The sequence below is a fragment of the Nicotiana sylvestris genome, chromosome 5 (assembly GCF_000393655.2).
Source record: "Nicotiana sylvestris chromosome 5, ASM39365v2, whole genome shotgun sequence".
Classification (NCBI taxonomy): domain Eukaryota; kingdom Viridiplantae; phylum Streptophyta; class Magnoliopsida; order Solanales; family Solanaceae; genus Nicotiana; species Nicotiana sylvestris.
The window spans coordinates 126,985,228-126,997,808 of NC_091061.1; the positions used below are offsets into that span (position 1 = coordinate 126,985,228).

At 38.4% G+C, this 12,581-nt stretch overlaps 1 protein-coding gene across 1 annotated transcript; it reads right to left on the reverse strand.

Moving 5' to 3' along the window:
* Positions 1 to 7,132: 7,132 nt before the first annotated feature.
* LOC104242802 (zinc finger BED domain-containing protein RICESLEEPER 2-like) lies at positions 7,133 to 11,736 on the reverse strand. The gene is made up of 6 exons (XM_070146892.1): positions 11,575 to 11,736; positions 10,395 to 10,526; positions 9,948 to 9,956; positions 7,790 to 9,860; positions 7,457 to 7,522; positions 7,133 to 7,200 (listed from the first exon to the last, which is right to left on the reverse strand). Exons 1-6 carry the CDS (start codon positions 11,734 to 11,736, stop codon positions 7,133 to 7,135), a joined length of 2,508 nt encoding a protein of 835 aa, XP_070002993.1.
* Positions 11,737 to 12,581: the final 845 nt, after the last annotated feature.

A 12,581-nucleotide genomic window follows, 5' to 3' on the forward strand; every position in this document is an offset into this window, starting at 1 on the left:
CTGCTTACTTACAGCTTTATAAATATTGTTAAAATTGTGTAATTCTTTAATTTGTATCTCAATAGAGAACACATTAGTGAGCTTGTACTTAATTGAAACTATTTTGGTCTAAAATTGCGATATATGGTTTGTTTAGTAGTATACATGATGTAGCTATATAATTCATGGAATGTGCAATCACTTAGTATAATTGTTAATTCGAACTCCTTCTCCAGTTATGCTTTGAATATGTAGGGCGGGTGGTTTTTAACCTTGCCAAATGTAATACAGTTTTAATCTTTCGAGTTTCAATTTTATTGAATCCCGTTTAGGTAGTTTATAGGACAAGTTCCGAATACCATTAGTAGCATCCTCTAAATAAGTAATTCCATTAATCTTGTTTAAATGGGTTAGTTTAAATTCAGCTTGAGAAGCGTTTAGAGTAAGTTTAGCGTTACATCAATCTTGTATGCAATTCCCTTTACCAAATTAAAAGCATGTTCACCCATGGAATAGGGCACGAGACAATTCCCGTCTCATAAACAATTAATCAGATAATTAACAAGAATTCGGAGTTGGCCAAGCATGCAATTTAATTAGAATGTATTTTCTTTCTTCCATTTCTTAGAGACAAACACAATAAAGATGTAGTCATTGTAGGTTTACCCATTTCATAAGATGAGACGAGCCTCGCCAAATAAAACGCAAATCGTGGGGCCCTCAATAATCGATCATAATAAATACTTAGAATTTGGGAATGACTGTTTAGTGAATCTCACTGTCTTCCCCAAAGATAATAACACGTCAGACTCTTTAGGCGCGATTTAATCAAATTACATTCTTAAATTCGGGTGCGCATTTATGTGACCCAAATTCAAATCTCAACGGAGTCGAAATGTGTTAACAACTACGGGTGCATTGATTGTGACGTGGTTCGAGATGCATTTTTACGACATTGCAATTCTATAAAAATAAATGATAATAATAAAAGCGGTTTAAACTTAATAAAAGCACGTAAGTCACAACATGTATTTAAATCAGATATTTAGCCATTATAACAATTTAAGCGACCGTGCTAGAACCACGGGATTCGAGGGTGCCTAACACCTTCCCTCGGGTCAACAGAATTCCTTACTTAGAATTTCTGGTTCGCAGACTTCATTCGGAAAAGTCGAAAAATTTCCTCGATTTGGGATTCAAGATAAACCAGTGACTTGGGACACCAAAAGCCAAACCTTTCCCAAGTGGCGACTCTGAATTAAATAAATAATCCCATTTCGAATATTGTCACTTAAATTGGAAAAACTCCTTCACGCATCTTACCCTTCGGGGTGGGCGCGCAAAAAGGAGGTGTGACAGTCAGTATGATGACCCTCATTTGCTTGTCCTCAAGGACAAGGTTCAGCATGGTGATGCCAAAGATGTGACCATTGGTGATGACGGTGTATTGATGATGCAGGGTTGGATTTGTGTATCCAATGTTGATGGGCTTCGGGAGTTGATTCTAGCGAAGGCCCATAGTTCGTGGTATTCCATTCATCCAAGTGCCGCGAAGATGTATCAGGATTTGAGGCAGCACTATTGGTGGAGACGGATGAAGAAAGATATAGTTGGATTTGTAGCTCGGTGCCTTAATTGTCAGCAGGTAAAGTATGAGCACCAGAGACCGAGAGGGTTGCTTCAGCAGATAGAGATTCCAGAGTGGAAGTGGGAGCGGATCACCATGGACTTTGTAGTTGGGCTCCCACGTACCTTAAGGAAGTTCTAAGCCATTTGGGTGATTGTTGATGGGCTGACCAAGTCTGCACACTTCATTCCTGTGTGTACTACTTATTCTTTGGAGCGGTTGGTGGAGATTTATATCCGGGAGATTGTTCGTCTGCATGGTATTCCAGTTTTCATCTTTTCAGATAGAGGTACTCAGTTCACATCACGATTCTGGAGGGCTGTTCAGCATGAATTGGGTACTCGGGTGGAGTTGAGTATAACATTTCACCCTCAGACGGACGGATAGTCCGAGTGCACTATTCAGATTCTTGAGGATATGCTCCGTGCGTATGTGATTGAGTTTGGAGGGTCTTGGGGATCAGTTCTTGCCATTGGTGGAGTTTGCCTACAACAACAACTATCAGTCCAACATTCAGATGTCATCGTACGAGGCTTTATATGGTAGGCGGTGTAGATCCCCGGTGGGTTAGTTTGAGACGGGTGAGGCCAGATCATTGGGAACATACTTGGTTTAGGATGCTTTGGAGAAGGTTAAGGTGATTCAAGATAGACTCCGTACAGCCCAGTCCAGATAGAAGAGCTACGCAGACCAGAAGGTTCGTGATGTTTCCTATATGGTTAGAGAGCGGGTTCTGCTTCGGTTTCGCCTATGAAGGGCGTTATGAGATTTAGGAATAAGGGAAAGTTTAGTCAGAGGTTTATTGGCCCTTTTGAGATATTGAGGCGTGTTGGGGAGGTTGCTTATGAGCTTGCCTTACCTCCCAGCTTGGCAGGAGTTCATCCGGTATTTCATGTTTCTATGCTCTGAAGGTATCACGGTGATCCGTCGCACGTGTTGGATTTTAGTTCAGTCCAGTTGGATTAGGATCTATCTTATGTTGAGGAGCCAGTGGAAATATTGGACAAGCAGGTTAGAAAGTTGAGGTCAAAGAACATTGCATCAGTGAAGGTTTAGTGGCGGGGTCAGCCGGTCGAGGAGGCGACCTGGGAGACCAAGCAGGATATGCGCATCCGTTACCCTCATCTTTTCACTACATCAGGTATGTCCTTATGCTCGTTCGAGGATGAATGAACGTTTAAGTGTGGGAGGATATAACGACCCGGCTGGTCATTTTAAGAATTTATGCCCCGATCCCCTATTAACTGCTTTCCCCGTGTTTGTTTCTGCTGTTGTGAGTTGCCGGGGGAATTATTGGGAGTTTCGGAGAGTTTTGGGACACTTAGTCCCTAAATGAGAGCTTAAGTTTTGAAAATTTGACCGTAGTTGGAACAGTGTGAAGACGGCCTTGGAATGGAATTCCGATGGTTCTGTTAGCTCTGTTGGGTGATTTCGAGTTTAGGAGCGTGTTCGGATGGTGTTTTGGAGGGCCGCAACTAATTTAGGCTTGAAATGCCGAAAGTTGAATTTTTGAAGTTTTCGGTTTGATAGTGAGATTTTGATCCGAAGGTCGGAATGGGATTCCGGAAGTTAGAGTAGCTCCGTAGTGTTGAATGTGATGTGTATGCAAAATTTCAGGTCATTCGGACGAGGTTTGGTAGACTTTTTGATCAAAAGTGTATTTTGAGAGTTTTTAAAGTTCTTAGGCTTGAATCCGATGCTAAATTGGTGTTTTGATATTGTTTTGAGTGTTCTGAAGATTGGAACAAGTTTGAATGATGTTTTAGGATTGGTTGGCATGTTTGGTTGAGGTCCTGGGGGCCTCAGGTGTGTTTCGGATGCTCAACGGGACATTTTAGAACTTATTGAAATTGCAGAAAATTTGCAGCAACCCAGTTCTGGTTTCCTTCTTCACATTCGCGAGTAGGGTCTCGCGTTCACGAAGAGGAGCTGGGGTTGGGGAGGATTAATGCTTTGCATTCACGAAGGTTCTCCCGCGTTCGCGAGGTTTCATACCTACGCATTCACGATGGTGTTCCCGCATTCACATAGGAGGAGGAGGCTTTGCATCGCGTTCACGACCTGTGTATCGCGTTTGTGATGAAGGGATTTGGACCCAAGCGAATTTGGGCTTCGCGATATCTGGGCAGTATTTAAATAGCACATCCGCGACCCTTCTTCATTTTTCCACCATTTTTTGAACGGGATTGAAACTTTTGAGGGTGATTTTTTGAGGAAACTAAAGGGGAATCATTTGGAGGTAATATTTTTGACTTCATAACTCGTTTATATATGATTAAAGGCCTAATTAGTGGTGAAAAATTTGGGAAAAATGAGTAATTAGAGCTTGAGATTAAGAGACCTTAATATAGGTATTTGAGGGGTCAATTGAACTCCGATTTCAGTGTTCTTGTTATGTATAGACTCGTGAGAGTATGAGGATTCTAAAAATGTAAATTTCATCCGATTCCGAGATGTGGACCTGAAGGGAATTTTGGTCATTTTACTTAATTTCGCGTATTAACGTAGAATTTATTTGTAGAATCAGTTACTTAAAGTGTTATTTACATTATGCAATTGAACTGAATAGATTTGCGCCATTTGGAGTCGAGTACTCGTGGCAAGAATGTGGTTTCGGGTTGACTTTTGAGGCAGTTCAAGGTAAGTGGCTTGCCTAACCTTGTGTGGGGGACATTCCCCTTAGGATTTGGTATTGTGGTAATTGAAATGCCTTGTACGTGAGGTGACGAGTGCGTACTTGTGCTAATTGTTGAAAATCCTATTTTAACTTAAGCAACTTTAATTGTGTTTTCCTTTCCTGCTTACTCTACTTGAAATTTAAAGATGCTGTTAGCTTAGAAAAAGCATATTTAATTTACTTAATTGCTTTATTGTTTAAACTGCCGTAATTGTATTATGTGAAGCATGTTAGGTTAGAATTACCTGTTTTACTTGGTACGAAATTTAGCTTAATTAAGTATTCCTTGTATTGTTACTGTGTAGTTTACTTTGGGACTACGGGACAACATCCCGGGAGATTCCATGTACGTATTTATGATTTGAGTTAAGGTGCGGGATACCGAGAGATCCCTAGCACGTAAATTGAGGATACCAAGAGATTATCGGGATACCAAGAGATCCCCAGCATATATTGAGGATACCAAGCGATCCTCGGGATACCAAGAGAAACCTGACATGTATTGAGGGTACTAAGAGATCCTGGGGATACTGAGAGATCCCCGGTTATTATCTTTGAGAAGAGTGGTATTCTTGGTGATTGTTTCTGTTTCTTTTTCAGTTGTAGTTATCCTGTATTGATTCTTATTGTTATCTTCCAACTGTACTACTTTATCTTATACTGTCGCACCTTATATTTCATTTAATCTCACTAGGGCCCTAACCTTCCTCGTCAGTACCCGACCGAGGTTAGGCTTGACACTTACTGAGTACTGCTGTGGTGTACTCATGCCCTTTCTGTGCATGTTTTTCATGTGCAGATCCAGGTACCTCCACTCAGACTCATCATGCTTGAGACGAGGCACTTGTAGAGACTCCGAGGTATATCTGCCGCGTCCGCAGACCGAAGAGTCCCTTTTTACTCCCCCTTTTAGTATTAGCCCTTCTGTATTTTCCCTTCCTTTGTTAGATATTCTGGAGTTAGATACTTGTAGACATTCAAAGGCTTGTGATCATGAGATTCCGGGTTTTGGAAAATGTATTCAGATTTCGAGAGTTGTTATTGTGTATGCCGAGCGACAGTTTTAAACACTGTTTTATTTCACTATTTCGTTTTTATTATGTTTTCCACAAATTGGTCTATTTTCCGCATTATTAGGCTTACCTAGTCGTAGAGACTAGGTACTATCACGATGGTTCACGGAGGGCGAACCGGGGTCGTGACATTTAGGTCATTATTGAAAAAGTCAAGAAAAATCAACTCTCGGGCCCGCTTGGTCCAAACCCAAAATTCAAACCAAAATCCAATTACCCATTCACCCCCGAGACTAATTATGTAATTTCTTTTGGAATCTGACCTCAATTTGAGGTCTAAATCCTAATTTTACAAAAATCCTTAATTCTACCTAAACCCCCAATTTCCACAATGAAAACACTAGATTTTAGGTTGAAATCTTAGGAAATATAATGAATGATTGAAAGAAAATAGATTAGAATCACTTACTAATGATCTTGGGAAGAAAGGTTCTTTGAAAAATCACCTCTAGGGTTTTCTTGTTTTGAAAATTTGAAGAATAAACAAAAATCCCGTCTAACTCCTAATTTGTTCAGTCGCAGATGTCACATTTAGACTAGGGGTTCGCAATTGCGAACCCCAACAGACGTGAAGAACACCTCGCAAATGCGAAGTCTGCGCACCTATGCTTTCATTGCATTTGCGATGAAGTTTCGCAAATGCGAACTCAGGCCCCCCCAATTGCGACCTCTTGATCGCAAATGCAAACTCATGCTGACCTAGGTATCTTCGCAATGCGAGCATTTCAGGATTAGGAAATGTTCGCAAATGCAAGCACTGATCTCGCTATTGCGAGATCAGAGAGTAGTTACTTGAAATTGCAGAACCAGTTGAGTTCTACGTCTAAACCACTCCGTAGCCTATCCGAAAATAACTCGAGCCCTCGAGGCTCTAACACAAATATGCACACAAGTCTAAAAATATCATACGAACTTGCTCGCGCGATCAAATCGCGAAAATAATACCTAGAACTACGAAATGAGCATCAAATCAAAGGAAATTTTTAAGAAAACTCATGAACTTCTATTTTCATAACTGGACGTTCGAATCACGTCAAACCAACTCCGTTTCTCGCCAAATTTTACAGACAAGTCATAAATATAGTAATGGACCTATACCGGATTACAAAACTAAAATATGGACCCAACATCAATAAAGTCAATGATTGGTCAAACTTTCAAAGTCATTAAGCTTTTAAACTTTCAAATTTTAAAAAAAATCGATAACTCGGGCTAGGGACTTCCGAATTCAATTCCGGGCATTTGCCCAAGTCCCAAATCACGATACGGACCCACCAGGATAGTCAAAAATAGGGGTGGGTGTTCGGTATTTCGGTTCGGTTTTTAGAATTTCGGTTCGGTATTTCGGTATTCGGTTTATCGATTGTGTATACCAAATACCATACCAAATTATTTCGGTACGGTTCGGTATTTCTTATTTTGGTTCGGTACGGTTTCGGTTTAACAGTCAATGAACAATTAATGCTAATTGCTAAGTGCTAAGTGCTAACAGTGGACAACTGGACATGCACAATTGAAATTCACTCTAAAAGAATGTTTTTCGATATATAACACTATAATAAGTTAACAAGAACGTGCACATGGCTGAAACACCAACACTGTAATTTTCACTCTAATTTGACACTATAATTTTCACTCTAAAACAACTGCACAACCACAATGTAAACGTGCACATATGTCATATTCATATAGTCAATACTCAATACACATTATACAAACTTGCATCGTTGCACGCCAGTATACTCACAATTTCATATAGTCAATACTGTTAACTACTTAACTGTATGTCATATACAAACTTGCAATGAATCTGGCGTATACTGTAGTTGGCAAAAGCTGGCCAACTGCACAATGCACATTACACAACTATATTAAACAACTTAAACACAGTTAAACACTTAACACAGTCCAACAAGTCCAACAACTTAAACACAGTTAAACAAGTTAAACACAGTCCAACAAAAACAGTCTTAACTCTTAAGTATTAACACTTAAACACAGTGCAACACTGCAACTGGCCAACTACAAGTCTGCATAGTCTTAACACTTAAACAGTTAAACATAGTGCAACAAAAACAGAGAGGGCATCCATCAACAAACAGTCTTGACTCTTGAGCAGTAGCACGGGGCGTTGAGCAGTAGCACGGGGCATGATTGCACTTGAACCTAAAAAAATATAAATCATAAGTTAGAATATTATAGTTTGATGATACTAAAACAAAACTACAAAATATTAAGTATATCATTATCACCAAACAAATGGAGTATTAAACTTACCACTCAAGATGCAAATTGCAACTATACATCAAACAATGCTAGTAGTGCTTCCATTATTTTCCATATCTAAAGATAATACGACCAAATATGTCATACAAAAGAAAAAGCATGATATATTATTTTGAATTAAAATACACACAAAATATTAAAGCTTACCAAGCTCGATTTCCTCAAGATACTTCAAGTCTTCTTCAACATTAATAGGATTCTTCTCTTCTCTAAGCCAATCTTGAAGACAAATAAGAGCTTGCACACATTTAGGAGTCAATGAACTCCTAAATGAATCAAGAATACGGCCACCAGTGCTAAACGCGCATTCCGACGCCACACTAGAAATTGGAATTGCCAACACATCACGAGCCAACTCCGAAAGAATAGGAAATCTGGGAGCATGTGTTTTCCACCAACTTAAGATATCAAATTCTTCACTATAAGGCTCTTGTTCTTCACTAATGTATTTATCCAACTCCGATTTAGCACCCCCATTTCCATTGTCTTCCTTTTGTTTCTTCAAGCTAAGCTTAGTCCTTATTTTTGATGCACTTATAACACTCCCACTAGGTGTATTAGATGTGTTGTTAGATGAAGTAGAACTAGATGGAGATTGAGGACAAGATTCGGTTGAATACTTTTTTAGATACTCTCCAAACAAAGAATTCATATAAGCATACACCTCAGCATTTATTTTCTTCCCTTTTTCCTCCCCAAAAAGTTCTTCAAGTGCTCCCTCAACATATTCAAATTTGTTACGTGGATCCAAGACGGAAGCAATAAAAATCATTTTATTCATCTTTTCAGGCTCACCCCAATACTTCTTGAACTTTTCTTGCATTTGCTGAGCCATTTTTCTCAAATGCTCATCCTCACTAGCTAAACATATTTTCAAATGACAATAAAGTTCAGATATATCCTCAAAATGAGAATTACAAGTGACATAACGTGAACCTGAAACTTTTTTAGTTAGCTCGTGAAATCGTGCAAGAAACTCTATCACATTCCTCACATTCACCCAATCATCAGATTCAAGAGGACCTGCATTACCACCATCTTCACAAAGATGAGAACATTGATATGCAGAAAATCCATCATCAAAAAGATGCAACTTGTCAAAGGCTTTTTCAAAGTGTTGTGCTGTATCCAACATCAAATAGGTGGAATTCCACCTGGTAGGAACATCCAAACACAACGTTTTGGTACATTCTACCTTTACATGTGCACAATACTGTTTAAACTTTAAGGTCCTTGCAGGCGAAGATCTCACATGCCTCACAATATTTCTAACACGTGTCACAGAAGCATCAAGTTCTTTCAAACCATCTTGCACAATTAGATTTAGTATATGAGCCATGCATCTCACATGAAGATGTTTACCACTCATCATATTAGTTTTCCACATATCTAACTGTTTAGACAATTCTTTGACAGTGACATCATTTGAAGAAGCATTGTCCACAGTAATAGTGAAAACCTTGTCTAATTTCCATTCAAGCAAACAATCCCTAATAGCTTTAGCCATCTCTTCACCCTTATGACTAGTGATAGGGCAAAAATTAAGTATTCTTTTATGCAATTTCCAATCCCTATCAATGAAGTGAGCTGTCAAACACATATAATTTATTCTTTGTAATGAAGTCCAAGTGTCTGTTGTTAGGCAAATTTTTGGTTGTGCTTCTCTAAAAGAACTTCTTAGATTTTGCCTCAATTCACCGTAAACTTCATAACAATTCCTTGTTATTGTTCTACGAGAAGGAAGACGAAATAGTGGTTGAGTTTTTTTCATAAACTTCATAAAGCCTTCATTTTCTACAAAGCTAAATGGTAGTTCATCAGTAACTATCATCTCAATTAAGGCCCTCCTAACCACTTTTTGATCAAATTTCCAAATTGATCCTTCATCATTTTGGCAAAATTGAAAATTTATCTTTGTTTGACTATTATCTTCTGCAATTTTAAGTGGGTATTCTTTGCATCTAAGCAAATGATTCTTCAATCCTGTTGTTCCATTCTTAGATGAATTAGCAGCATAAGCTTGTTTACAATATCGACACCGTGCTTTCCCAACCCCATTAACCTCAAATTTATCAAAATGGTTCCAAACGTCAGACCTAGGTTGCATTGCTTTCCTTTTCTTGGAATCTTGAGTATCAATGGTGTTGGTGTTACTATCTACCATAATAGGTAAACTTTCACTAGAACCAACATCACTTACTTTACTTGTATCTTCCATCTATACAAAATTAAACAAATATAAATATAAATGAACAATCAACAAATTAACTACCTAGATATCAGTAACAATCAACAAATTAACTACCTTGCTACCCTACAAAATTAAACAAATATAAACATAAATTCATAGTAACAGTTATTTTGAAACCAAAATCTACATAAAAGGTTTCAATGACTATTGTTCAACAAATGATCCTGGGTTAAAGAATAAGAGAGTGACTAAATCTTTTCTTGAAATTCTAGAAGACAACATAATAGAAGATACTGTCTTTGAAGGTTTTCAAAGAGAGCAGTCTGCTATTGTTAGTTGCTCTGCTCATATGGTAAAGTTCTAAAAATCAGACCTAAGCAAATTAGCAAAGTAATCATATGGTAAGCCTAACACATAGTCGTGTACTCACAACTGTTATTATACAATCAAATGAATTAAACAGCATGAACGTGATACAGATGATATTTTCCTACTAAAGGGAAAAGCTCGGAACAACGGTTCATTTAATCAGCAGTACAACCAAAAGAAAGCGAAACATACCTTTGAAATTGAAATTGAATCGAGCTCAGAACACTGGAACAGGACAGCAGCGTCTTCGACACTTCGTTTGCCCAGAATTTGTGAGGAGTGAGGAATCGAATCGAGCTGGAAATCGCCGCCTATGATATTTTCCTACACTGGAACAGTATACTTCGTTTGATGCAGAAAATCAGACCATTATAATTTATACTTTTATAGGCCCATGCGGAAACTCAAAACTTAAGCAGTCGTAGACCGATGAAGATGAGATGAGACTTACAAAACGTAGACTAATATCCTAAGCAAGTAAGCGGTCGATTCTCGTCTAGACTCGCAGACTGATGATAAGTGATATCCTAGATTCGCAGTCGATGACTCGATTCTCGTCTTCTTCTTCTCGATGATATCTCCTACAGTCCTAAGCACTGAAGAGTGAAGTCTGAAGCAGTAAGCATTAAGCAATCCCTAATGGCTAATGCCCTACTTTGATGAGAATGCCTAATTTGATTCAAGACTTGGGTCTTGGGTTGGGTATTAACTATTAACTGAGTCTGACTTGACTTGGGTAATTAATTGGGCTTGGGTTGGGAGTTGAGGGAGCTGGGCCTGGGTGGGAGTGGGACGCTGGGGATGGGCGATGGGGCATGGTCTATAATTGGGCTTAGTCGCTTGAACATTTTCGGTATTTCGGTTTACCAAAATTGTAGAATTATAAAACCGATAACCGAACCGAAATACCGAAAATTCATTACCGAATTAGACCGAAAAATCGAAAAAACCGAAACCGAAATACCAAATTAATTTGGTTCGGTTCAGAATTCGGTTTTTCGAATTTTATGCCCACCCCTAGTCAAAAATATGAATCGGGGTCTGTTTGCTCAAAACCTTATCTGAAGTCAACTCAAATAGATTTTAAGGCAAAAATTTCATATTTTCTCAGTTTTTAACCTAAAAACTTTCCAAAAAACAACCGGACTGTGCACACAAATTGAGGAGGACTAATATGAGGTATTTAAGGCTTCAAAGCACAAAATTAGGTTCTAAAATATAAGATGACCTATCGGGTCATCACATTCTTCACCTCTAAAACAACCATTCGTCCTCGAACGGACATATAAATTACATGGGCTGGTGAAAAGATGTGGATATCTGCTCCACATGTCCGTCTCAGACTCGCAAGTAGCTGCCTTGATGAGCTGACCTCTCCACTGCACTCGAATTGAGAATAACTCTTTGACCTCAACTGACGAAACTGTCGGGCTAGAATAGCCACCGACTCCTCCTCATAAGTCAAATCCTTGTCCAACTGGACAGAGCTGTAATCTAACACGTGGGACGAATCACCGCGATACTTCCGGAGCATGGACACGTAAATAAGCGGATGAACCGCTGATACACTAGGTGGCAATGCGAGCTTGTAAAGCACCTCACCCACTCTTTGAAGAATCTCAAAAGGTCCGATATACCTAGTGTTGATACCCAATTTTTTCTCATATATTTCAAATATGTATATATACTTTCAAAATAGTGCATGAGCATCATCAAGTATTTTTTCTAATTTTTCCATAATTTTTAAATATTTTTTAATCAATTTATTCCCATATTTTATTGTATAGATAATCATTAATTGCATCACAAATCATATTTATGATGATTATATCATCTAACTTCATCATTTATATCCATATTACGCCTTAAATATTTTTCATGCATTTATTATAATTATATTTGCATCTTTAGGCTAAAATGATATATTTTACAATAATAGCCCTTATATACTTATGATTACTTTAGTTATGCAAAAAAATAACTTTTTATGCTTTTATAATAATAAATAATTGTTGTTAACCCTTTTTATGCACAAATAATATCTTCACTATTTTATTTATAATTCTTTACAAATTATTTTATTAATTAAATTGGGTATTTAACTAATATCCCTAAATTCCCCTATTTTCGAACCTAGGCTACCCAAACCAGCCCAAATTACCTATCCCAATACCCCAGCCCAGACCAAACAACCCATTTACCCAACCTGGTCGCGACCCGCCTAAATAAACCCGACCCAACTCCCTTTTAATCGTGGTTATTGATCTCTGAGATCAACGACCCATATCTAACCCCTCCCATTTAACTTACCCAAACCCTTAACCCTAATCCCATTTTTTACCCGTCCTCCGCCCTAATATCCTCTCATCTCTCTCGCCC